The sequence below is a fragment of the Semicossyphus pulcher genome, unplaced genomic scaffold (genome assembly GCF_022749685.1).
Source record: "Semicossyphus pulcher isolate SPU_LCO1_2020_fin unplaced genomic scaffold, fSemPul1.0.p SCAF_26, whole genome shotgun sequence".
Lineage (NCBI taxonomy): Eukaryota > Metazoa > Chordata > Actinopteri > Labriformes > Labridae > Semicossyphus > Semicossyphus pulcher.
Genome location: NW_027211700.1, coordinates 5,082,425 through 5,109,308, shown reverse-complemented (window position 1 = coordinate 5,109,308; position 26,884 = coordinate 5,082,425). Strand labels below are relative to the sequence as shown.

Sequence of the window (26,884 nt, the reverse complement as noted above, 5' to 3'; positions counted from 1 at the left end):
TTATTCTGTGCTTTTTTAAAATGTGTTACACTGCTTCTCTCCTTTTTGACAAACCAGAACCGACTTCATAAAATATCAAACAGGCTTGAGCTGCTGCCAAGGCCTCGGCCTTACCTGCATGACATGGCATGGCTTTAAACTGCATGGAAGTGGGCCTCCACGCCCCCTCCCCCTCCCTCCCTCCCTCCCTCCCTTCTTGACGTTATCTCACTACAAGTAGAGTATGCAGCAGTAAAGGGCTCAGTGAATACTGAGCCCAACACTTAGACTCGTACCAGGCATAATAAAAAGAAGGGTGCTCCAGAGCTACAATAGTGCTTCTGAGAGTGCATGGTACGAGCCTAAAGACGCCTTAGTTCTGTTGCACCCTGAAATAATACTTAACCTTCATCTTGACGGTGCTGTAAAAAGTATTTTAAATTAAATCTTCAAACAATATCGTTTTGAAGTACCTTTGAGTCCTTGAGTTTTTGAATCAGTCAGTTCTTTGGTTCCTTTTTCTTCAAATTTGCCTTCAAAAACCTCTTTTTTGTGTTCTTTTTGACATTTAGGAATTGGCTGGCAGCCCTACGTTTATTATGAGAGGTTGTAGTTTAATATTTCATGTAGATGTTTGATGTGGTTTTTATTGGGGGAAACTGCAGTGAGATATGGCAACGTTACATTCCCTTTATGGTCATCGCCCCTCCATTGATGCCCTGGGGACCCCGTGGAGGCATGGGGTTAGCATGGTGACTGCAACTTTAAACGTAAAGCAACATTTAAGGATCCACATCCTTAAAACTCATAGTAAGTTGGTCATTCTGGCTCCAGTAATTACAAATAAGATTATGACCAATAACGTTTTAGTGACGCATTAGAGCGGAAGCGTTGTTGTCATAATATTATTCGCTTATTTTGGAGCGAGGATATGCTTCGGAGCTTCTATGAGTTCTGTTCATTTGCTGTAACCTTCACGTGGCTCTCTTCCTCCTGACAGTGGCGGTTGACGGTACATTGCGCGTGGACTGGAGCGCGGCAAGCTCCCTGTCTGACCTCGCGCTTTTGGGGAACACGCGGACCTGCTTGGCGCGCAGACTGATTCTGACAGCACCTTTGGGCGCTCTGGACTTCAGCGAGGTGCCCTTGACTTATATATTTTAAATTCTTTTTATTTCATCTTGGTTTGGTTTTGTATAGCCGTGCTGTAATGTCGACCTACTGACACCTCGTGCATTGTCTTATTGCTCCTTTTTTATCATGAAAACATGGGCTAATAGCTGTTTTTAGGTGCTTAAACAAAACGTCATGAAGTTGGTACCTTTTTTTATTGGAAATTGGTAGAGGAGTCTTTTCTGATTATTAAAGCAAATGGAGAAGAAGAATTTTTGGTGCATGACGGGAAATAGTCCCAAGGGGCCATCAACAGAAGCAACTGTTGTATTAAATAACAAGAATAATGGAGTTTTAGTCATTTTAAACAAATGTTGTGAACATTTATTGTGCAGTAGTGGTTAATTAAATGACTAGTGTAGAACCTACACTATAAATTAAATTAAAGGAAGGTAACATGTTACGGATTTAAAGCCCCTCAGGGTGGTCTATAGCAGCACATATGATCCAGGTAGTAATTAGAGTAACTTAATTAACCTCTCTTGAATTCTTTAGCCTACGACATGAATTAAGGTCTGTTTTTTAAAGCTCCTGTGAGGAGCTTTTTGGTTTGTGTTGATTTTGGCGCCCCCTGTGGACAAAGCCGTAACTCTTATCTCTTTGCTGATTTTGTCCTGTACATGTCCTGATACAACTGTCACATGTATCACTCATTTAAAATTTTTGCTTTAAAGGTGGCGTGTCTGCCCCCCCCCCGCCAATAGTGTAAGACATTAAAAATAACTACGTAGAAATAATCAATGTTGTCGCTGATGGTCTGGTTTGCTTTTGTAGCTCATACAGAGGCATCAGAATTAATTTCAGTCTGTTTCTTAACTAGTGAAAAACTCCTCACAGGAGCTTTAAATACATGTACCTTTAATGCAAGCTTTAAGGTAAAGTGTGCGGTTAACTGGTAAAACTTTTATTTTGGAATCAAAAAATAATAGTCTTATTTTTAATTTTTTTTAAAAATTTTTTTGTCATTTATGAACTCTTATTTTTATTTATCTATTTATTTTTGTTTGACTTTTACTTTTAAGCTCATTGATGATCCGCCTGTTGTATGAAATGTGCACTATAATTTAACCCAACTGGACTTGACCTTTTATAGAATCGATAGAAATCTTTTGCTGTCTAGTCTTTTTGCAATTTCATTTGTAATACGCAAAACTTATGTAAGGATCATAATGCCTGGGTGTGTAAATGAGTCTGCCGTATTGTTTAACCTGATTAAACCAATTCCAATGATTGAACCGAGCACTTAATAGACATTCACAGACTTTATGGGTTTTCAGTGTATAAAAATTCACACGATTGAAGCTAAATGCTGTAAGCGTTCCGTATTCCGTATTATAACCTAGTGAGGCACGGAGCAGGCCTAATCAGAGATGACAGTCTCTCAGTAATTCGCCGCATGAAGCAGAAAATTCCAGCTTTAATAATTACCTTATTAATCAAGCCATCCAGATCTTTCATGTGTGTTTCAACCCTGAGTTCTTTCTCCAGTTTTTCTTTTCATTAATGTAAACCAGTTGGTTTCTAATTATTTAAAAGTCATTCAGCGTAATTAAAGCAGTACATTTTTAATTTGGGATTTTGAATAGAGAGCGTAATGCCTCATGCCTTTGGAGAAAATACAGCACAAAATCTCTGCTTGAAAGATCAATACTTATTGCACACTATTGATTTTACTGTTAGACCATGTAAGCAACTGAATCGTCCCTGAATGTTTAGTTCACCAAACTTTGGCGCAATAAATGAGTAAACATCATTGACTGTATATAAGAAGTGTCAGTGCTTAACCTGCACTCTTTCTAACGGCCAGCAGGGGGCGACTTAACTGGTAGCAAAAAAAAGTCAATTAAACATAATTTCATTACATCGAAACAGTGGACAAACGATCCTTCTTGTTGATCTGTTACCTCAGTAAACCTTTTCCTCAAGAGTTACTGGTCTCAATCGCCAGTTTTAGGTCTATAAGCGATAAATTATGGTCCCATTAGAGTAAAATGGGAATCATGATATCCTTTAAGGCAGTGGTTCTCTACTAGTCTAGCCTCAGGACCCACCATCATCTCCTTAATGACAAATCGCCACCCAAATTTCTGAAATTTTATCAACCACTCAAATTTATTTTATGGAAAATGGTGCCGTTTGGACCTGAGATGGAACACGACAGTATAATAGTCAACCAAAATGACAAGCAGGCAAATTCATTCATTCATTCAGTTCACAGCCTTTTTTACTCAAGAAGTGCAACATAAATGCAGCAACTGAAGTGCATGTAACTGGAGCTGTATCAGTGGAAACATGGAGTGTGAATAAACTACACTACAGCAAGCACGTCATAGGAAACCCATGTCCTTCAAAATAAAAGTGCAGCATAGACTTTTTTTTTTTTCAAACACATCCACCTGAAAACAGCTCCACGACCCACTTCTGGGTCCCGACCCACCAGTTGAGAACCAGGGCTTTAAGGCCTTATGATTTACAAGTTGCTACCACGGTGATCTCTCAATAAGGAGAGAACTGTAGCAATGTGTATCCACTTTTTTGTCACTTCTGGCCAGGGGCGGATCCAGAGGGGTGGCCTGGGCCCCCCTTGAAATCTGATTGGCCACCCCAAGTGCCAGCCCAAAATCCTACACTATGATTGGCTATTTGCCTATTTCAACTATTTGGGCCGTGTTGCAACAGGCTGCTAGTAGCGTTCATTTCAATGTGACACATTTACTTTAGTACTTTAAATTGTTACTCTGACCACATCTTCTGTTTGAGTCCTTAAAGAATTAAGATTAGAAGGAAGGGTTAATCAAATGGTATAATTATTGTGGACAATTACTTCACCGCCCCTGATTCTGCCTCCAAAAAAACAAGATGGTGGCCACAACTCAAGGCTTCAAAACAGTCAACAAACCAATGGGTGACTGTGCTCCATTTCTTTTACGGTCGATGGATAAAAAGTGAAGAAAACAGATTTTTGTGGCACACTTTGGTGAGTGTGGGGGCTCTAGAAGAACCTTCATAAGAAAAGTGGTTCGTCTGTGGGAGAGGTATTAAGCCTTGAAGTCTAAAGCAAAGTTCCGCATGAGCTTTTGAACCTTTGCTGTGGACCTGAAGTTAGTCTGATTCCTAGAACTGGCTCAGAGACGACGATAATGAGCAGGATGAATCCACCTTGACTCTTTTATCCATCAGTGTGCACCATCTGGGTGTGAATCTGATGTGTCACAGCGAGCCAGCCAGGCGACGATTAGCAGCGCCTAAGTGATCCATTATGAAATGCAGCCTCTCACTCTGCCGGTTATTGAATGCTGGGCGCTGTGAGACACCGGTTGGCAGCATTTTGCTGATCTTATCACATCACTTTCACAGAGGAAGAACTCTGATGCTGCTGGGACCACCCCAAAGACACACATTTGCTGTATTCGGTCAGACCTCGTATCAGGAAATAGTTCATATGTTTTGTTTTGTTGGAGCAAATATATCTCTGGCCTTTTCCTGCTTCATATTCGGCTTCATATTTGGCTTTGATGATGCAAATGCCTCATCTCTGACGCCCGTGTGATCCATGGCGTCTCTGAGCACAAGCGTCTTCGGCATATGAAAGCAGGAAGGCCACGTGCAGGACTCATTAATTTAGTCGCGTCGGTTGGTGCTCTGAGCGTGTGACATCATCAGTGAATCAGGCGCAGGCATACCTGGAGGAATTGTTCCATGGCGACCAGTTTCCATAGAAATGTTCCCATTGTGGAAAGTGGAGAGGGAGAGAGGTACGCACAGAAACGTGGCACGCTGAAGGAGGGAAAGGGTGTTATTTTCCACCGGGGAGGCAGATACCGCGCCAGTTTGTCACACTAAAACCAGCATGATTCGTCATTTGTATCATGTCTTCCTGTGTGTAGCACAAGCAACAGGCAAAATGCGTTTGTACCAATATGTTGTTGATGTTTAGGAAAGAAAGGGTATTTGACTCGATCAGCCAGTACAGTGGAACAAATAAGATTTCTGCTCTGCTGTGATGTAACCCTGAAGAAAGGGCAGCCACTTTGTCTGTCCAATCATTTCATTTGGACCAGGACTCATTGACAACTGCGATGCATCAGCAAGAAATCAGGGATCCAAGGAAGTAATCTTTAATAGTTTTACAGGTGTGTAGTTCTATGATTCAAAGACAACAAACAGCATCAGAACACGAGGAAGACAACAGCACAAGATGTCTTAAACATTGGCTGAGGACTTCATCATTGTAGGCATTGTGAATTACTTTCAGAGTACACTTATAAGACACTACTTTCACAAGTTTTAGCTTGCCACTGGAAATGTTTACCTTATGGTGGATGGCTTGCAGATTGCTGCTGTTTCTCTCTCAGCCACTCTCACCCCAAACTACAGAGTGGTGTCTGGCTCACATCAGTGTTTGCACCGATTTGGCTGCTACCTTCCACCTCCAACCGACTCAACTACTATAAAACACACATAAAAGTTCTTTATAATACAAACTATATTAAATGGTTTGATATTTTACCGTCCTGTCTACCTTACCTACATGTTTATCTACCAATGACCAACACGTCTCCATCTGCTCTCATTGTATGAAATTGAAGCCAAAATACCCCCCATGATGGGCGCTGCCATCTTGCGATGGTGATGTCATTTGGAGCCAGAGCTGCGCAGTAGAGATCGGCGGGTGGAGCCGCCGTAGCCACTTCCGCTAACCAAAAAACACACTTAAAAAAACAGCAAAGATCCCGCACGTCGGCGTATTCAACAGCAGAACAGCTTCTTGTGTTGGTCTGAGGTTAACGTTCACAGATATGAAAACTTCAATGACTGTAGTGATTGTTTTAGTGACGTCTCCTCTCGCTGTTCGTCCTCCACTCTGCTAATCCAGAGCAGATCGGCTGCAGGTGCCCGATTTGTCAACAGAGCTGTCAATCATTCCTTTTACAGCATCAAATAACTAATTATGAGTAAACTTGTCAGAAAAATGAACACTTGGACATGAATCAGCATGATAAGAACTAACTATAATGACAGAAACCATGTTTGAGAAAAATGTATTTGACGTGTATTTTGATTTTATAGTTTGACTCATGTCCCATCTGTTAACATGGAGGAGGCGGGCTTTATGAGCTAAACTGCAGCCATCCAGCAGGGGGCGATAGAGAGGGTTTGGCTTCACTTTTAGGGAGCTGTCATGTCGCCCATCTTTTTATACAGTCTATGATATCTACACACACTCTGCCTGTGCACTCATTAGTTAAAGCTAGCTAGCTGGTCGCACAAAAACAGTTGACAAAGGTAGTAGGATACATTTAATGATTCAAATGATGCATGGTGCTACCTTCCTCTGGAGGACTTGTCCTCCACCAGAATTCAGGACGTGCAGGTTCAGGTGTTTCATTTTTACATCTTATACCCATTATGCGTTCTCCAAAGTTGCCTACTCTTTACTTACTTTAACTTTAATTATCCCAAATGTGTTTTAGCCAATTAGGGAACCTGAGACGCTGTGTGTCACTGATGTAACCAAGTCTGAAACGCCACGTTGACTAATGAAATACATTTCTGAAATAGAATTAAAATAAACTTAAATACTCAAACAGCCCAAAAAAATGTGTGTGTGTGTTTGTGCAGACTTCCAGGTGACGCACACAGGGAGACACCTCTGAGGTCATCTCTATGTCACACACCCACTCCCCCCCTGCACTCTGCCTGCTCCCAGCTCCTAACATGCGTGTTGTGTCGAAAAGTCTGTTTTGATTTTCTGCGAGTCGTCTCAAGGCTGCATTAGTCCGCCCCCACAGCTAACCAGTGTTTTTAAGAGCCAAAAGCCTCTGTGCTGTCTGCGCTCACCAGACCATGAAGATTCACAATGTCAAGACATGAGCCTTCCCTGCAGTTTGAAACTGTTTGGGGTCTATGATGTTAATATTTTCAGCTTGGTGTCAGGTCAGGGTCATGCTTCAATAATGTATATATTTAGATGTGCATATATGTAAGTGGTGCATGCTGTTGTGATGTAAGTGTGTGCTGGAAGAGGAGCTGCACAGCGGTGTAACGAAGCGCTTGCTCTGCTCTGAGTGCTGCTCATGTCTTCCTCTGTGTTCGCGCTGCTGTTCAGTAGGGCAGTGGGGGAGTGGAAGCAGCAGAGGGGGGGAGGGGAGGGGAGCAGAGCCGGCAGCCAGCGGTGTTGTTAGCCGGAGCTGTGTGGCAAGGTGACGCTCGAACGTAGTCAAGGACCCGTTTTTTAAAAGCTTATACTGTAATATTTTATACAGTTGAGTTAATTTTTGTCATGATTTGGTGCTATATAAATATCTGTTTTTATTGTTGTAAGCATTCATTTCATCTAGGAATCCTCCACTGGAAAGAATAGTAATAAAAATGAAAGCAGCAGGAGTATTGGAGTTGGATATCTCTGAAGATCTACAAAAAAAAAGCCTCCCACACCATATGGAAAGGATTTCTCCTGGCATCTATTTGAAAACAAATAGAACATGTTCAGCTGTGGGCGGACAACATGAACCGCCTGACGTGGGATTTTTAATTTAAAGACCAGCACAGTATATCTCTCTAACCCTCCTCGAGGGCATATGTCACATTATCTCCAGATTATCCTCCCTCTGATCTGTGAGCTGCTCTGCGGCACAAGAGGATTATCACGCCTCGCGGCAGCCGCTGATACCGTCACCAGCGCGGGATCCCCCTTCTGCTCTTGCACGGCCTTTCTGACAGATAGTTTCTGTTTAGTTATTCAGCTGTCAGTCTGTTGTTTTTTACGTGGAATGACAGGACACGCTCAGGGTGTTTGGTGCTTTGTAATTCACTACAAATCAGATAAAAGGTGGTGAACCATTTCCAACTTGCAAATGACTCACAAATCAGAATATCTTTGATGTTTACGGTTGCATTCGAGTCCCTCGGTTTAGTTTCTCCAAATGAAAACAAGTGAAACTAGAGCCGCTGTCACTCACCACAGGACCAGGCACAAACTGTACCCGTAGAGCTGAACGTATCTGCCTAAATCTGTCATCATACGGCTCGATGAACCAGGTGTGTCGACCCATATAGAGTAGCGACTCCGTCAGCTCCGCATGTGGCCTTTGCTGTTGACGTGAATGTTTCCCACGTGAGTACAGGTAAGGCTATAAAAAGAGTAAGCAGACAAAGGCGCTTGTCAACACCTGATACTCCCTCTGTGGTTTGACTTTACAGAGCAGACAGATTTGATGAGGACAGACGGAGAGGAGGGGGTTCATCTTTTGTCTCCTGTCTGGTTCTGTTAACTCACTGAGATTACCCAACTAGCCGTCTGGACACAGGCCTTCATCAGTTTCCTTTCAAGAAGCTTTTCTATATAATTACTGGCATCATTGCAGTTGCGTCAGAAATCTCGTAACAGCTACATCTGGCACCACTGGAGGGATAATGTGAAGATAGACAGGAGACAATCTAGAGCAGTAGTGATGGCTTCTTGTCTGCAACCATAGATGACGCAAAACACTCTGGAGCTTGAGAAGGGTCAGCTCGGTCACCAAAACAAGCTATTAGTGTGCTAATTAGCCAGCAGGCTAATTTAACCAACCCTTTATGTAACGTGGCTACAACTAGCCACCAGTATAACTGCCGTGTTGTTTTTCCACCGTTTGTTTCTGCTCTTCTAGGTGTGATGCAATCATTAGCATGACTAGCTATTGGCTAACTAGCTATTAGCTACAGTAAGCAAATACAGTTGGAAATAAACCACAAGCATTTCATTACTTAAAGTGGCATTAAGTATTATTTCATAAAGGCTTGTTCTTGACTCGCACAGTCATTGTGTATGTTTTTCTTTTAAAACGAATCAGCTTAAAAAACATTTAAAATTTAGCCAGTCAGCGTTTTAAACCCGCTGAGCTAACGTAAGTTTAAAGTGATAATCTCAAAGATAAGTTAAGTCACTAGCTATCGCCGAATGGGGTCAATGGTGATTGAGCCTATCGCCTGCTGATGAAAGCCTTTGCATTTGCAGTATTACAGACTGGGTGTCACAAGCAGCGCCCAGTTAGTGACACGTTTTCCATCAGCCAGCAGTGGTTGGTCTGCCAGAGAGGGTAGGCGGAGCTAAGCGGCCTCTTTTCCAGTCTCTGCAAGTGTTGCGAGTAAACAGTAATCTACTATGGCTGAACAAACAAAGAAAAGATGGATGACTACAGATACAACTTCAACAAGAAGTGAAAATCCAAAGAAAAAGAAACAAACTCGATGCTCAGATGAAGCAAACAGTCTAAAAAGGAAAGTGACCTGAGCCAACCGTGGACGTCACACATGCAGCACTGTCTGGATATCTGTGAAGTGTGCTCCTGTAATTACCGTTTATCGCCACAGGTGTCGCCAAAGAAAACGAAACTTGAGATCTTCGAGATTACCACTTTAATAAAAAGGAACTAATGTTCCAGCTTATAAACTCTACCACAAACGGTTGCCATTGCAGATTACATTTGTTGACTAGAAATGAGAATCCTGGTTTGTCTCGAACTCTTTCTGAGTATATTTAGAATATTAGATGGTAAATCTGCCAAGGTAGTGTTGTAAACTGCATTTTATGGCAGGCAACAACGCAAAGCTTAACAAACGTATCCATGGTAACCAAGAGAAGCAGGACTTAGTGTTTGGTCAAAATTATTTCAACTTGAAAGGAAAGTTTTTTGCCCTTTTTTCCACAAAATTAAACAAACATGATATTATTTTTCTTTCTCTTATGGCAGGACATTGCAACTTTTCCCCTAACATGCGTACCTTACATTATTCAGACATAAACAGCCTTATTAATGAGTAGCTGCTGAATTATTCATTGATCAGCACTAATCAGCGTATGTGTGTTTGTGCGTGCTTATATGTGTAGTTGTTGGCGTACACCTTGGGCCTCATCTAGAGCATTGATTGGTGTGTAAAGAGAAAAATCCTTGAAGCACGCTGAGGTAGTTGAGGAACAGTGAAAGCAGGAGTCCCTCCTCCGTGAAAAGACAACACTGGGTTTTTCTGTGAGTCATGGCAGGATGTGTGGAGAGGCTGGCTCACATTCACGCTGAGCTGAGCTGCTCGAACAGTTTTCCCTGAGTCACACTTTTTTTTTTCTTGTCCTTGCAGGTGAATGTTGATGACACCATTGAAATGTTACCAAAATCAAGAAGAGCTCTCACCATTCAAGAGATTGCTGCATTAGCGCGATCCTCCCTGCATGGTGAGTGCAACATTGAACACTTAAAAGTTCATAAGAAGCTGAAACATTTGTACAGTTATTCTCTATCAAAACCCCTTTCTCTGTCGTTGTAGGTATTTCCCAGGTAGTGAAGGACCATGTGACGAAGCCTACAGCCATGGCTCAGGGCAGAGTGGCCCATCTCATAGAGTGGAAAGGCTGGTGTAAGCCGATCGACTCTCCAGCAGCCCTGGAGTCAGACTTCAACTCTTACTCCGATCTCACTGAGGGAGAACAGGAGGCGCGCTTCGCTGCAGGTAAGATTTCTACTGGGACTTTTTTATTGCACAAATATTTAAAACATAAACACCATGCATGTGAAAATATACACCATCATTTATTATAATTTACCATTGTCAAATTAGCATTAATAAAAGTCTATCGAATCGAGAGTTTTGAAATCTACATACCGTGGTTAAAATAACTCTTCCTAATAAGCATTCTGCATAAAACGGATTTGCAGAATTGAGCTTAATTTAAAAGTAATTTTAAAGTTAATTCAAGGTATCAACCCTAAAAGGCACCTTGACAATTATTCAGTAAGCTGGATCATATCTGGAGGTCTTTTGGGTCCCTGTCATTATGTTTTCAATCCATTTTAAAAAGATCAAAGTCGAAGCAGCAGAGGCCAAGTTATCCTGCCTCGTACTCCTTAGAATGGGTCACCTTTAAAGAGCAGCTCCAGTCATGTTTTAAGACATATAAAATGCTCTGCTTCAAATAATAAAATGTTTCTGATATGTTTTATCTGCAAAATACGTTTAATTACCATGTAAGAATCCTCCCAAGGCATCTCCTCCTTCATCTGCATTAAAAATTCCCAAATCTGCATCGTCCCTGCCCTCTATGTGCTACGTTTCTCCTTTGGTAAAATTGCAGCCGAAAACAAATATGTCTCTGCCATCGTTTAGTGGCAACATGTTGAAACTCAGCTAGCTTGAAATGTAGTAATTAGTAGTATTAACGTTAGTAGTGAGTTTGCAAAAATTACGATGACGGTTACAGCTGGCTCGCACATCGCCGAAGTGGTTGCCATAGGTTACACATAATGATATGCACAGCGTCAACCCGTCCATTAACGGGATTGGCTCCTTAGGTTTGTGACGTCTCAAACCTGCCAATCTGAAAACGTGTTGTTCAGCCTGCCTTGCTCAAGGGCACACTCTCCAGTTACCAGCCCCCAATTCCATATTTGGTCCGTACCGGGACTTGAGCCGGCCACCCTCTGGTTCCCAAGCCACGTCCCTACAGACTGAGCTACTGTGAACCCCAAATCTAATAATGACATCACTATGACATCATTTCTGAGCTTCTTCCGAAGTTGCTAAAGACATTACACGTCTGTTTTCAAAAGGTCACTCCTGATGACTCTCAGTATATCTCACCAAACAGGTCTAGAGGTCACTTAACTTTCTTCACAAAAGAAAAACAAGCAGCATCACCTCACTGGGCCGAGTCGCAGGCAGATTCAAGATACAAAGAACACGTATTAAGAGCAGGTGTAAACAAAGAAAAGTCGTAAATGTTTGATTCTGGTTTGCATCTGTCTCCTCATCTTTTACTTTTCCATCACTCACCTCTGCCCACTCCATTCACTCCCCGCTTCCTCCTACTCACACTGTTCCCTCTTTTAAATTTCCTCCCTGCCCTCTGTGTCTTTATCTCCTCTTTTTCTCCGTCTTTCTCACCCCGTCCCTCCCGCCTGCTCTGCCTCCATTCTCTCGCTCGCTCCCTGCAATGCAGACTCTCAAGGTTAATTTGCACAGTAAGGTTTTGCTCCTGGCTAGTGGCACAGTGACTGAGCGATTTTCCTCTGTGCCTCCTATTTTCACCTTCCTTTTTATCTTTTCCTCTTTTATTTCTTCCTATTTACATGACATCTCTTCTGTTCTCTGCTCGTGCTCGTGATCCATTATCACTATAAAGAATCTATTTCCATATTCCTTGGTTAGGATGTGTGATATGTGCATATGTAATGATGATTCAAACTAGTCTAGAGCACCCGAAGTAGTTCTTACAATCAATCATTTCATACTCTTTATATAGCTTTAACATCTCTAGACCTTTTTGGTACTGTTTGAACTTCCAATTCCAATTCCTCTGCAAGAATTTTGGATGCACTGCACAACCTTTAGTTACATTTAACCTTATGAAAACCGACCCCCGTCTGCAGCCACAAACAGGATGCTGGACATAGTTTTTTTTTTGCATAATCCTGTTTAAAGTATTTTAAATAAAACACAATAAAAGATAGACTCATAATTCTTTTTGCAATGGATGCTAAGGCTTCAGTCTTTTTTGTCATCATACTGTGCATTTGTCAAATATGTCATACGTTGTTACGATGATGCATAAGCAGCTGTAATTTGGCAGCAGGCTAGGGATGTGCAAGTCAAATGTTTTTACTGACTCGGGAGTCACGACTCCTCCGCTCCACTAGCTCGTTCACTAACTCACCACTCCTACCCGCTCCTAGCCACTGCAAACTGCAAATTTGAGGCGAGGCCATCGTATAAGCCTTGCCCTGTGAGAAAAACAACCACTTTGCTGTCAACTCAGTACTCCCTCCCACAGTCCCACGCCCGGAGCTCGCTCCCTGCCCTGAGCTGAAGGTCTGACTCGAGTTACACAAATCACTGAATAACTCAGCTGTCAACTCATGGCAGCTCTGAAACCGGTTGCGTGCTTCAAACCCCGTAAATGGCGCCGAGCATTAGACAACATTACATAGTGGTCAAACTGTCTAATTACAACTTCCTGGTCCAAGGACACAAAAAGCACTTTTTCCACACTCAATAATGGGCAAACAAACCCTGTGAAATGACTCGCTTTACTACCAGAAATTCATCAATTAGGTCGAAAAACAATCAGAAGGTCTAGAAGAGCTGCACGATTAAATTTAATCTCCAGTAATGTGAACGGAGTGCTAAACCGTAAGTTAGCCCGATCGGGTGACTGATATCTCAAGTGCGCATGCTCTGTGGGCGCTTGGGCCTGTGGGGGATTCAAGCTCTGGGGAACTGACTCAAGTGACTCGAAACCTGACTCTCTTTAGTGAGAAACTCGAGTTTGTTAAAAGAGTCGAACCTCCCATCTCTACAGCGCGCGAGGATTTTTTGCATGATCTTGTTTACATTGATCTAAAATAAAAGATGTCGTAGCGGGAGCATAACTTACAGAACTCAAATTACCTTTAGGTTGTAAAGATTTTAGGGACACGAATCTCTGATGATACTCAATCCGGAGGACTAACTGTAATCATATCAATCTGCGGAAAGAAGTCTGTAAATTTGATGTTGGTGTTTATAGAGGGAAAAAAGAAAAGAGACAAAACAGCGGAGAGAAAGCAATAAAGGTTAAACAATGCAAAAACTGAAGCGACGAGAGAGAGATCTACAAACCTGAAGTCGGCACATGAAGTAAACATTAAACAGAACACAGTACGGGATACGGCGGTGTTTAAAGACGGTGAATGGCAAAGAAAATGTCAACAGACTCTGACAGTGACGAGACAGAAAACCTCCATCAGGTTCATCCCGTTCTCCCGTGTCTTACTACACCATCAGAGGAAATGTTTTCATTTAATGTGAGTCACAACAGCTAGCTTAGCTCATTTTAAGGCTACAGAGTTTACCATTGCTATGGTTGCAGCTCTTCCATTCCACGTTCACAACCTGCTCACTATACATTATCCCTTACTTGTGTTCATGTTAGTCCTTTCATAATTTTTTAACTTAGGTATGAAGCGTTTGAAGATACTCCAAGAAGTGACTTTACAATAAGCTAATTTAGCAATGCAGGCAGTGGAGGACCATTTCTAATGCAGGAGCCGTGACTTTACATTATGCTTCTCCGTCTCTTACATCATCAGCGTGCGCCCGTACCATCAGGGATCTGCCAGTTGTGCTGACTCCTTTTATTTTGTCCACTCTCTCCTTGAAGCTTGTAGCGACGGCGTTGTTGTGGGTGACTGGACACGCTGCATGCGTGAATGTCAGCGAGCGCGTTAGTACATCAAGCGAGCATGTGCAAATGTGTGAAGTGAGAGCTTGATCCCTTTCGTTGGATGTAAATAAAGAAGAACGCAACACCATGAGTGTGTAGGAGGAGAAGGCAGGTTGTCCTATTGACAGACTGACTTCTACTAACACACACACACACACACACACACACACACGTTCTTTGAAGTTAATCCTGCAGTGTCTCTCCGTAGAGCATGAAACTGGCTGCCAGGCTTGACCGACACAGAAGGGCTTATGTCACTGTGTGTGTGTGTGTGTGTGTGTGTGTGTGTGTGTGTGTGAGAAAGAGGAACAGAGACAGAGTGAAAATGAGAACATTTGTTGAAAGTACATGTGTGTATATGTGAAATGTGTGTATGGGTGTATTAGAGTGGCTGAATTCCAGTTTCTCGTGCACTGTAGTGTAGCGGAGGTGTGTGTGAACAGTCCCACTCAGCTTTACACTACACCAGCAGCAGACAAACCTGTTGGAAACACTTAAAGTGGCAGTAAGCAACATGAACACTTTAATGTAAAAACAATCCTCCTCTCTGTATTACTCCGCTACACTAAACATGCATGCGCATTTTGTAACTGGTGTGTGCCGCGCAGCCGTCTCTCTGCAGCACGAGAGGCACAGAGAGAGAGAGGAGAGATGCTGTTTATTCCAATAAGTACACTTTATTCCAGGCAAAATGTTCAAATATTACTAAACTATCATTATAGTTAGCTTAGTGCTACCGTTAGCTGTTACCGTAAGAGCTACCGCTACCTGTCAAGAAGGAACAGGTCAACCTCTGCATCGTTCCGCTCTTCAGCTTCTTACCCTTAAATTCCACCAGATGCATGTTTGGTCCGTCTCCGCTCCGCTACGACAGTGGAGCTGATAGTTTTCTCTTCAGTCAATGAGAGTGCTTCCACCTGCTGCGCTGGAGATACGCAGGGCTTCTATTTCTGCTGGATGCCGGAGCACTGCGCAATAATTCAGCAAGGAGCAGATCGGCGACAGGAAATCAGACACCGAAACCACATTAAAACATCCGGTTAATTTTCAGAATGAAATAGTCTGTGTTGACGGCAGGTTGCATTTCGCTTAACTACATAGACAAAATGACTAAAGCACATTTGTTCATGAATAGGTTACTTATTCATGGAAGAAGCCAAAAAATCTCAAAAAAGAGACAAATCCAAGCAAGTCGGGAGTGTGTTTGTCATTGTTTTTATAGCACATATGTCGTATTATCTCACATGATTGCGCGTGATTCTGTAATTACCGCGGCTCCAGCTGTCCGTCGATGCTGCTCCGTGCTGCACACTGAAAACGGAGCCGGTGGGTGTTGACGGACAGGGGAGCACGGAGGCAAACCGCAGCGCAACTGTCACGCAACGGACACGTTGTCCGGGGTCACACTCCCACTCGTCTGATCCCTCTTTTTATTTAGGGCTCGCTTTGTTGCTCTTTTCTCCTCCAACCTCTTCCTTCTTTTTGCCTCTTCAGCAGTATATGCTGTTGTCAGCAATGGAGGTGCACGAAATCTACCGTGCGCTGCTGACACAAGTCACGTAGAAGCCAATGTTTGTACAGAGTCGCTGTGATTGGCTAGTTACGTGTCAGTCAAATTTCAATCAGATTTTATTTGTATAGCGCCAAATTATAACCAAAGTTATCTCTAGACACTTTACCCTTTACGTGTGTCAACATCATTTCAATTTAATGTTGTTAGGGAAGTGCAATGATCAAAATGTGTTATTTTAAAGTTCTTATGAAATAATGTTTCCTACTGTAGCTTTAATCTTGGATTTAATGTTAGGTGATGGAAGAAATGTCTTTGCTACAAGCGGCAGCACAATCTCACATGCAACTAACCGTGTTATTTCAATATTGATCTGAAAATCTGCACCAATTACAGTTTAAGGCCTGGTTCGTCTGTTATTTGTATCATGTAATACAAATCTGATTTGATTGTGAGGAAACGGAAGTGCTCTTACGTCTGTTTCTGTAGGCGTTCACTGTCTCTCATCATACGTCTGTGTGAAATGTGGGTCAGTGACACATGAAAGCATGCACGCACGTGAAAACGCTCTTCCTCCCGGAGTTAAATGAATTTTTAAAAAACGCTTTCAAAGGAGAACTAAAGAGCTTCCTGCACTTGCCGGAGGATGTGCCGGCGTTTGTGAGCAGAGTTCAGGGCCCAGCTACAGTCGGAGATGAATGAGAGCATCGATCTCTCTCTCTGTGGGAGACGATGCATGAATACTGAGCATTGACCAGAGAGACAGAGAGGCACAAAGGGATGCAGTCTGAAGAGAGAGAGAGTCAGAGATAGAAATCAAAAAAGAAGTGAGGGACATGGCTGAGAGATTGCACGCTGAAAGAAAAGGAATTGGTAGGAATGAGGAGAGGCAGGTGAGTCGATAGAGCGTTTCATTGAGAGAGACGACTGGACGAAAGGCGTGACATGAAGGAGGGAGCGGATGAACAGGGAGGAATACAAAACAGATGGATGGAGAGGAAGAGGAGGACGAGGCTGGACAGAGAGATAAAGAGAGAGGGGAGTCTTACTCCGGGATTGGCCAGCTCCTGATGATGATTGCAGGTGATTTGTCAGTTGGACCCGGTGGCTTATACTGGTTCCGGCACATGCTGAGTCACCTCAGCCAGCCAGACACAAACACACACTGATGTCCTCTGAGTGGCCTTATAATTATGTGTGTCTGTTTTTTACATGCACATCCATGTGAGTGTGTTGGTGACTCGCAAAATGTGCTTTTTAGTTTCAATGATGTAGAAAAGTTATCTTTTCTTTTATGTCCCATCTGGTGCAAACGTTGTAACACTAACAGAGGGGGGGGAGGAGCCAAATGCAAACTTGGATTACGGAGGTCATAATGTTCAAACACATCACCACACCAGTGCAAGTGCAGCTGACAGAGATCACGAAAAACCAAGAACAACACTATAAGGAACGTCTGCAAATGCTAAACAAGCTGGACAAAATATACTCGGGAAGGTGAGACTTAATAGGAACAGGTGAGACCAATCAGAGCAGGAAGTGAAGTGTTTGAAACAAGGGGAGAAATGAGTTACACAAAATAAAACAACTACATGTTTGAACACATGACATAAATCAAAGGTTGTGACTTGTAAATCCAGTTTTTTGTTGTTCACATCAACATGATATTGTTATTTGTTTATAGGATCATGTTTGTTTATAGCTGCATCTCAAGCTGCAATCAGCAGTAGGAGTGGATGAACACAAATACAGACACATAAACCTTGTAAATAAACGTTAAAGACCAGCTCCAGTCATATTTTAAGACATAAAATGCTCTGCGTGAAATAATAAATTGTGTCTGATGTGTTTTTTCTCCAAAATACGTTTAATTACCTCATAAAAATCCTCCCACAGCATCTCCTCCTTCTTCCTCATTACAAAACATGTCTCTGCCATCGTTTAGTGGCAACTTGTTGAAACTTAGCTAGCTTGAAATGTAGTAATTAGTAGTTGTAACGTTAATGTTAGTAGTCAGCTGGCTCGCACGTCGTCGAAGTGGTTGCCATAGGTTACACATAATGATATGCATAGCCCCGTCCATTAACGGGATTGGCTCCTCAGGTTTGTGACGTCTCAAACCTGCCAATCTGAAAACGTGTCGTTCAGCCTGTCCTTGGTACACTGCAGTTTAAAAGCAGACAGGCCCAGCCATGGAGATGACTGCTGATGTTGTCCCTGGTATGTCTTGTAGCACGTGAAGAACACCACATGGAGATGTTTACAAGGTTTAACACTTGATTTTCACTGGAGGGGGTTTTTAAGAAGCTATGGCTACGCTAACACTTCACAACAGCACAAACCAGGTTCTGAAAAAACTTCTTCTTGTAGTTATAACATCCATGACTCCTTTCCTGACCTCCTCTCCTTGGGTCTTCCCACCTATGTATGGGAGCTATGTATGCGAGGAAGAGACATGAGAAGAGAAGAGTTGAGGCACGGGGATTTAAATTTCGAATTAGATCAAAACAGATGTGTCTAGCATTTATCATCACTTATAAGCCAGTATCTCGCCCAACAATGAGGTCTTTAGCGTTATTTGCTGCTGTAAATGCCAATCTATATCCACAGCAAGTCCAAGCTACCTCTCTGTTATTACAGGAAACAGGTAAATATGCTGAATCAAATTTCACTTTGCTAACACTGTAACTTTAAAATAAATGACACACTTTCAGAGCTGTAAGTTTAAAGCAATGTTAATTAAATACGACGGTCATGGCTCTTTTAAACACAGCTGATGCCGAAGACTTCCATAAAGGATACACCTACTGTATGCATCCTAGTTCAGAGCTCCTTTAACAGGCCCTCTCTCTCCTCCCTCAGATTTACAGGTCACAGGAAGAAGGACAAAGGAGAGATGAGATAAGGAGGCCCAAAATAAAGACATTAGAAGAGCCCCGGACTTGATTTTAAATAATCGTAATTTCAGTTAAAGTGTTGATTATATTTCCTTCCTTGCATTTCCAAGGACGCTCAGATTGTGTCTGTGCTTTCATAACGATCTTCTCCGTGCTCCTTAAAACTTACCGTCTCCCCTTGAAGCTGAAGGAATGCCACCTGCATAACAACACTGTCAAACACGCAGTGACAGCCATCTTAAGTGCACCAGCCAAATGACTGTGAGGAACATCAACCGTAATGGGAACGCTGTCTGTCCGGTCTAATAGCACTGTGCGCACTTTGTTCCCCGCACAGACCTGCCAATCAAACACAGCTACATGACATGGAGACACAATGGCCCCGCTGCCTTCTTGTTACCATGCCAACCATGTATTTTTTTTGTCCGTGTGTACATGCGTAGCTTATGTGTGTATGTTTGTGTGTGCGCAGGAGTGGCAGAGCAGTTCGCCATAGCGGAGGCTAAGCTGAGGGCCTGGTCCTCTGTGGACGGCGACGAGTCCAACGATGACTCATATGACGAGGACTTTCTGCCTGCCAACGAGCCCACCACACAGAGCACAGGTACGCACGCACAAACACGCAATGAACCTCAACACCTTCGTATTTATTCTCTTCATATTGTCCCTTTCCTTCCATCCTAATACTCGATCACACACCCTCTTCCTCATCCATCTCTCTCCCTCTGTTTCATGTCATCTCTCTCTGTCATTGTCCCAGTGCCCTACTTTTCCTCCCTCGCCACATTTTTTTTGTTCCTCGGCGCAATTTGATATCCCTCCTGCAAGTTTAATATCATTTCCTTTGCTGCAGAGACGGTGTCTGTGTGAGGAATGTGTGTGAGCGGGTTATAAATACACACAATGTATTTGACCGAGGCGGTGTGTGTGTGTCTGTGTGTGTACCAGAGCTTTCATCTTGATTACACTGAGCCACCAATAACCTGTCCTGCAGCTAATAACATTCAGCTCAGTGTTTCTTCTCCATCTTTAGACATTCATCTATGGCCTCTTACTGTCAGGCACAGAGTTAGTGAACGCGGCTTTGCCAGTACCAGCCTCTGTATTACATTGTTCATCTATTTGAGGCTCCACAAACTTGTTCAATGACATTCCTTCCTAATAAATTAACTTTAAATATTTAAATCTGGTCCCTATTTTTTGCACACTAAAGACTTTATGGCTGTAGAAAGCTTTTGAACTGCTCATGTGGATCGGCAGTACGGACAAACTGAGTGGTAGATGCAGGTACCCTAAAGATGGCTGTTCCTGTTTAAAAAACATTATCATACCTTAACAAAAAGGTATATATCTTTAGGGGCCCTTTGCCTTATGGTTCCAGACACTTTAAAGTTACAATCTAGAAGATTTCAGTTTCGTTCTTTGGAGCCACCTATGGCGATTAATGGTAATTGCAGGAGCACTCTTCCCAGATATCCAGACAGTGCTGCATGTGTGACTCCGGTTGTAACTCTTGATTTTCCTGGCTGACGGTCGCTTTCCTTTTCAGACTGTTTGCTTCATCTGAGCGTCGAGTTTGTTTCTTTTTCTTTGGATTTTCACTTCTTGTTGAAGTTGTATCTGTAGTCATCCATCTTTTCTTTGTTTGTTCAGCCATAGTAGATTACTGTTTACTCGCAACACTTGCAGAGAGCGGAGAAGCAGCCGCTTAGCTCCGCCTACCCTCTCTGGCAGACCAACCACTGCTGGCTGATGGAAAACGTGTCACTAACTGGGCGCCGCTTGTGATTTTTTCCGTGAATGTCGCCACAGACACCCAGTCTGTAATACTGCAAATGCAAAGGCTTTCATCAGTGGGCCATCGGCTCAATCACCATTGTGTTACCTTATTCTGCGATAGATAGAGACACAGACATTTATTTAAATGAAAGTAACTGTCAAAAAAAGCACTTAAAGTGGACATAGATTGCACTAGTGGATCAAAACTCCTCATAGTACTTTTTAAATAAGTAAAAATGTAAATAATGACCAGGAAGGGTTCAGTCTTTTAATACTGGCCCTATGGAAGGATTTGCAAACCTTAATAACTGATACCACAACCACTCTAAATGTCTTCTTCCTTAATTGTTGTTCTTCATGCTCACAGTGTGTATGCTTCCCTCTAGATGTGCCATCATATCCTCCCTACTTGAAGGACCTGATCCACAGCCAGCTTTGCCAGCACCTGGGCCTGCGAGGACCCTGCTGCGAGAGCGGAGGTGGAGAGGGAGGTGGCAGCGGCGAGCCGTCCCCCACGGCGGGCTCTCCCGACACCCTGTGCTCCAGCCTCTGCAGCCTGGACGAGCACCACCCACTGCTGCGTGACCTGGGAGGCCACCGCGGCACCCACTCACACAGCAACGCCGCCGAGCTCGCCGCAAAGATCCTGTCGGCGCTGCAGGGAGGGGAGGAGCTTCTGCTGGCCCGACTTCAGAGGGCGGGGCAGAGCGTGCCTGGCGGGGGGGACTGTGCTTTTCACAGCCTGGGCGGGGGAGGGAGGGGCATCAGGCCCTGCAGGGGTCAGGACTCTCCATGCTACTCCATGTCTTACTCTGAGACGTACCTGTCGCCCGGCGAGGACGACGACACCCCCTGTAAGGACTATGAGAGCACCGTGTGCCAGGTGGAGGCGGAGGGCAACGGAGAGGAGTACCGGCCCGACTACGACCTGCGCAGGAGGGTGTCTGACGTAGCCTCCTCCGGCGTTGTGTCTCTCGATGAGGAGGACGAAGAGGAGGAGGAGAGGGCAGCAGAGCCACGCAACCAATGACTCCTTTCATCTCACCTCAGTGTTTGTTCCCTCCGAACTCTTTGGAGGGGTTTCTCTTTTGCAACAACTTCTCCTCTTCATTGCGTCTGAAAAGTCTGAACTTTCGCGCATGTTGTTTTTTGGACTGAAGCATCCGTCTTTGCCTTACTTGCAGCATTTCAACTCCCCCTGTCCACCTCCTAACTGCTCCCCCTCCCCCCCATTCGACGTATTTTCTTTGAAGGCGTCCAAACAATCTTTTTTATCGGTGTGACAACAGGAGTGCGGGACTTGCGACAGCAGTCCAGGTACTCACTCGTGGGTATGACGCTCACAGTTTTCGGCTGGCTGTGTAGTGACTCTGAAAAACGGACGCCACCTACAGGCAGACAGAATGACTCCAGAGTCTGAAAACTCTGACTTATCTTTGCATGTGTTTTGCAAGTGCTGAAATCGATGGGCTGACCCAGTCTTGAGCACGGTTTGTAATCTCAGCTGTTCTGTATAACCCCCTCTCCCCTCTCCCACACCCCCAGCGTCGCCCCTGGGAGGGAGCGTTGACACTGCATCCCGGGACCTGCCCTTACCTCCCCCCCCTCCTCTCTCCCTCCCTCCCCTCCCATCCTTTGCAAGAGACAAAATAGCATCCTTTTGGGCATGGCTTGCTGAGTATGCCAAACTATTTAACCCTGTCACTACCAATTATGAGCAAATGCTGGAATGTCTTCAAAGTGACAGGACATAGTATGTATTTTAAAATAACAAAGTTTAAAAAAGACTCGTCACAGATTATACGACAGAAATGATATGCTTTTATTGTACTAGTTTTCTATCACTCAGACATGTTGTTGTTCACATTATTCCAAGCATCATTATGATGGACATCTGCCATAATGATCTACTATAGCTACTGGATATTTTTGGAGGTTCTTTGGATTCCTGCGTGGAACACACAAGAACTTTGGTTGTCTTAAAAAAAAAATACACAAACAGCAGCAGAAGCATCAGCGACAACAAACTCTGACAGAATGTTCCTGAAGTGACCCTTCGGCAGAAGAGCAACGAAATGGTGCAGGTGGAAGAGACAGATTTTTCTGCGAGGAGACGAGTTGCATCGGAGATTTTCTATATTTTTGTATGCGTTGTCTTGCTTTGATCTCTTTGCCTATGCGGCGTGCCAGTGTATGTGGTTTTTTGCACGAAGCTAACGTGGCTGTAGATTTCTCCTTTTCTTCGTTATCACTGTGTGATATAGTTTACTGGGAAAAAAAATAACAAAACAAATGTGAACAATTTTTATTTTATTTTTCAAAAGAGGATACTGTGATACGGTTTGTTATTGCCATATGTCATGATCCTCATGAAGAGCTCTCCTTTTTCTTTCGGCTCTTCTTCCTCTCCTCTCATACTGACTCCTGAAAAGCTTTGCCTTTTACTCTATACTTTCCCTTCTTTTCTATGATGTTCGGCATGTTTTAATGTGACATAAGCGGAAACTCCCCCATCTTCACTGAGCGATGTGAGGAGCCATATTGAGGTTCTCCCAGAGGGACCGTCATTCATACAACTCAGGAAACTCCATTGGACCAGAGCATCATCAGTGCATCCCGCCCACTCGCATAACACCTCCGCCTCTCATCCTCAGCGTGTGTGCGTGCATCTTTGTGTGTTTGTAAGAGAGAAAGCCTGGCGTGCGCGGTTATTTTCTACAAATAATTAAAGCACAGATTCATCAGCCCCCTCATCCTTCTTTTAATGTTCAGAAAAGCCTCAACGTGCGAGTCTGTGTGTTGTGTGCAGACGTGTGTGTGTGGCTGTATTGTAAGATGTCAGCGAGCTGCAGCTTGCGTTGTGAATCCATTCCAAAACCCCTCCGATGCAGCGATTCCCTTTAAAGCAGTGTCTGGTGTAGCTGAGCTCTTGTTGGAGGTTGAACTTTAACTGGTGCTGGAAAATTTAAAGACAAAAAAGCATTCGGTACAAACATCTGGAAATGATTAGAACACAGAAGACAGCTGGCTCAAATGGGCTCAACACAGCGTGAAAACTACGCGAGCAGCCCCGGGCAGGAGAGTTGAAAAAGACAGCGACAACTCAGGGGGAACCATTAAAGCTGTGCCTTTCATTCGTCACCTTTGACCTCCCAAGTTGCACCATCATCATCATCACATCCTCTGGGCTGTCACTCAGGCCACAGCTTGGCTTCCTCACCCTTCTACCCTTTTTTAAATGATCGAGCACGGAGAGAAACGCTGCGACAGAGGCGCAAAAAAACCCACACTGTTGCATCTCCGGCATACATCCTCTGGCTGTAAGTAGAAGCTGGAGGTTACAGCAGTCTGGTGTGCGTCATGTCCTTTTGGTTGACATTAAACGCCGGGCGATGCTGGCGAGGCGAGGTCATGCTTTTGTCCTGGCGCTGTTATGAGAGTGAGCCATTGTTCAACACCCTCCCCTTTTTATCTGTCCACTACAGCGCCTGTCTCTCTCTCTCTGTGTGTCCCCGTCCTCTCCCCGGGTTGTGTGTGCGTGAGCGAGAGACGGGCACCTTTGTGTGATGCGCTTTTTTTTCATTCACCCGGCTGTTTTGTTCTCTCTCTCATATGCACATGAGTGTGTTTTTATTAGTACACTTCTGAAGGACACATTTCTATCCAGATTCAAACCCTGAATCCTGCTCCTCTTATGGAAGTGGCCCTGTGGTGGATTTCCTTATCCATCTCTCCTTGTGGGAACATTTTGTCCTCATAAAGATAGAAATGGAAGATTTCCCACTGACACACACACACACACGCACACAGACACAGACAGCCTGATGAATGTCTCCCCTCTCCATCCTTCTGTCTCTGTCCCGTCATTTCCTGCCCTCCCCGCCTTTCCTCCCACCGTCCTTTCCTCTTTGCCCCCTCCCTTCATCTCTCCCCACAGTGGGGGGCTCATTACGTAACCAAGAGGACGTCTGAGTGCTACCTTTGCCAACAGGCAATTAGCCCTCGATTATGAAACGGCCTGACGAACAGGAGATGCATATCTCTCTCCTGTCTGTCTTTTTTTCTCCCTCGTGTCATTTTCCCCTTCACTCCATCTGCACCCTCCCCTTCCCCTTTTTTCTCTCCGCCCCCCTCCGAACCGCCTCAAGCTTTTTCTAAGAGACATCTTTTGAGGTTGGCTGTCCCAGAAAAAAATCCAAGTGGCTCCGAGAAGTGTTTTTTGCTTGCCTCTCTGTTCGGAAGCGATTAATATTTCCAAAAACAGAAGAGCACCCGGTCGTCCTTGAGTCGGACAGATGTCTTTAGAATGAAACATGTCTCTTTCTGTGTGTGTGCGGGTGTGAGTGTGTTTATCTGGGCAGTGTGTTTTTAGTTGGTTGCTCCAGGCAAGCGCTGACATTGGACACTTATCAGAGAGAAGTGCTCCAGATTCTCTCTCTCTCTCTCTGTGATAGTGGCGGGAGAACCCAGCGCTAAAAAAAGACATCAAAACATCTGTCGGACAGCGTCAAGGCGGGAGGGCGAATGAATATTCAGTTGGTGGCGCCCTCGTCACCCTATAGCCTACTTACCATTTTAGAGCAAAGCAGAAGGGCCGCTCGCACCCAAAACACCGGCCCCCCCAGCGGTGACTATTAGGACAGAACCTGCAAACACAACTGAGGCCGTGAGTGTGAAAACTGCTAATATTTGCACAGAGAGAAGGTCTGTGTTTAACCCATATTAGCCTCCACAGTCTTAATTAAAACATCCCACAATCCTCTGGGGGGTCGGGTGCGCACAGTGACACCAGCCACACACACACACACACACACACACACACACACACACAAAAAGACAAGATGCTCGTGAGAGTTCACAAAGCCATACAACTCACCCAGCAGAGAGGGAGACACCATGAACTCACAGGGTACGAGGAAAACAGAGGACCTGAAATGAATGTACTGTCCCATCCACATCCTTAGCGGGTATCAAACCATCACAGCATCCGTCACACTCAATCTTCTCCTCCCTCTGAAATCTCAGTCGTTCTTTTTTCTTCTTCTTTGAATACTTTTCTTCCTCTTTTGGCTGAATGTAATTATTTGAATATTGCCACCTTGGGTTTGGAAAATGAATCTTTGTTTGCTGCATCTGATATTATTTCAAGTTAATAAAATATTGTTATTGTTCTTTGCAACAAATTCAAATCTGGAGTGTTTATTGCTTATTTTATGGAAATGAAGGACGGGCGTGAACACTGTGACGTCTGTATTCAAGTATAGAGTTAAAGCATTTTATACATTATAAATATAAACATAACTAAACTCTGTTTTATACTTTAAGATGACAAATTTGATGGGGACACAGTTTTCAGTCGGATATAACTTCAACTAACACATCTAACAATATTTGCAGATTCTGCATAGAAATGTAGAACTGTCGGCAGGGACGAGGATTTTACGGATGGCAAGTGTTCTGGTTTCTGTTTGTGGTGCGCTTGTGCTCTGAGTAATATTGACAGTGAGGAAAAACAGTCCGTGAGGAGAGCAAAAGCAGGCGGAACGTAATCACATCCCGGCTCCCATCAGCGTCATCTGACAACAATTTAGCTTCTTATTAATCTCCATAAACAGACATCTGCAGCAAGTTCAGCAACAATCTGCTCTAGATCACAAATTCAACCTGAGATAAATTCCCTTGAAGCTGTGTCATGACAGCAGATCAGTGTTTCCCGATTTCCTGGAATGCATCATAAATGATGGCTCAAACAAAAAGTAGTTTTCTTCTCCTCTTGAGGACAGACCTGACAAAGCTTCATGTTGTCTTGTTCCTAATCTGCATCATGATGTTGTTCTTTCAGCAAACTGAAGAGCCGTTAATTAAAGTCAATTACAAGAAAATCTGTTTCTGTTTTGGCTTCATGCCGCTGAAGTAAGCCAGAGTGCAGCCTCTGTGTAACTTACAGTTTACAGTGAAGCTGAGACTCAGCACAGACAGATGAACGGGCGCTCCTCCGGGGGATTTAATGAACCAAGAAATAAAGGCTTTTGTTTTGCAGACATTTGGAGGGGAGAATTTCACTTCACTTCGATCTGAACACACGGTCGCTTCTCAAGCTGCTAACTGGACTGTAAACAATGCAGCGCACGGAGAACGAAGTCACCTTTGTCCCCAGAGGCTACATCGTCGTCAGACTATAGTATGTGGAATGTAACGTGGAAGGCAAGGTATGTAACACAACTAGTTAGATGATTCACCATTTATTAAGCACAAGCAGAAAACACTGGAGACAGATTACAGGCAAGCTACTCGCTAGCAGAGTTAGCATGC

General features: G+C 43.8%; 1 protein-coding gene across 1 annotated transcript; it reads left to right on the top strand.

Annotated features, from left to right (window-relative positions):
* Positions 1-992: 992 nt before the first annotated feature.
* Positions 993-25,385, top strand: fam131ab (family with sequence similarity 131 member Ab). The gene is made up of 5 exons (XM_069676590.1): positions 993-1,119; positions 10,270-10,363; positions 10,456-10,638; positions 19,266-19,397; positions 20,959-25,385. Exons 2-5 carry the CDS (start codon positions 10,294-10,296, stop codon positions 21,600-21,602), a joined length of 1,029 nt encoding a protein of 342 aa, XP_069532691.1. The 5' UTR covers positions 993-1,119; positions 10,270-10,293; the 3' UTR covers positions 21,603-25,385.
* The last annotated feature ends 1,499 nt before the right edge of the window (positions 25,386-26,884 follow it).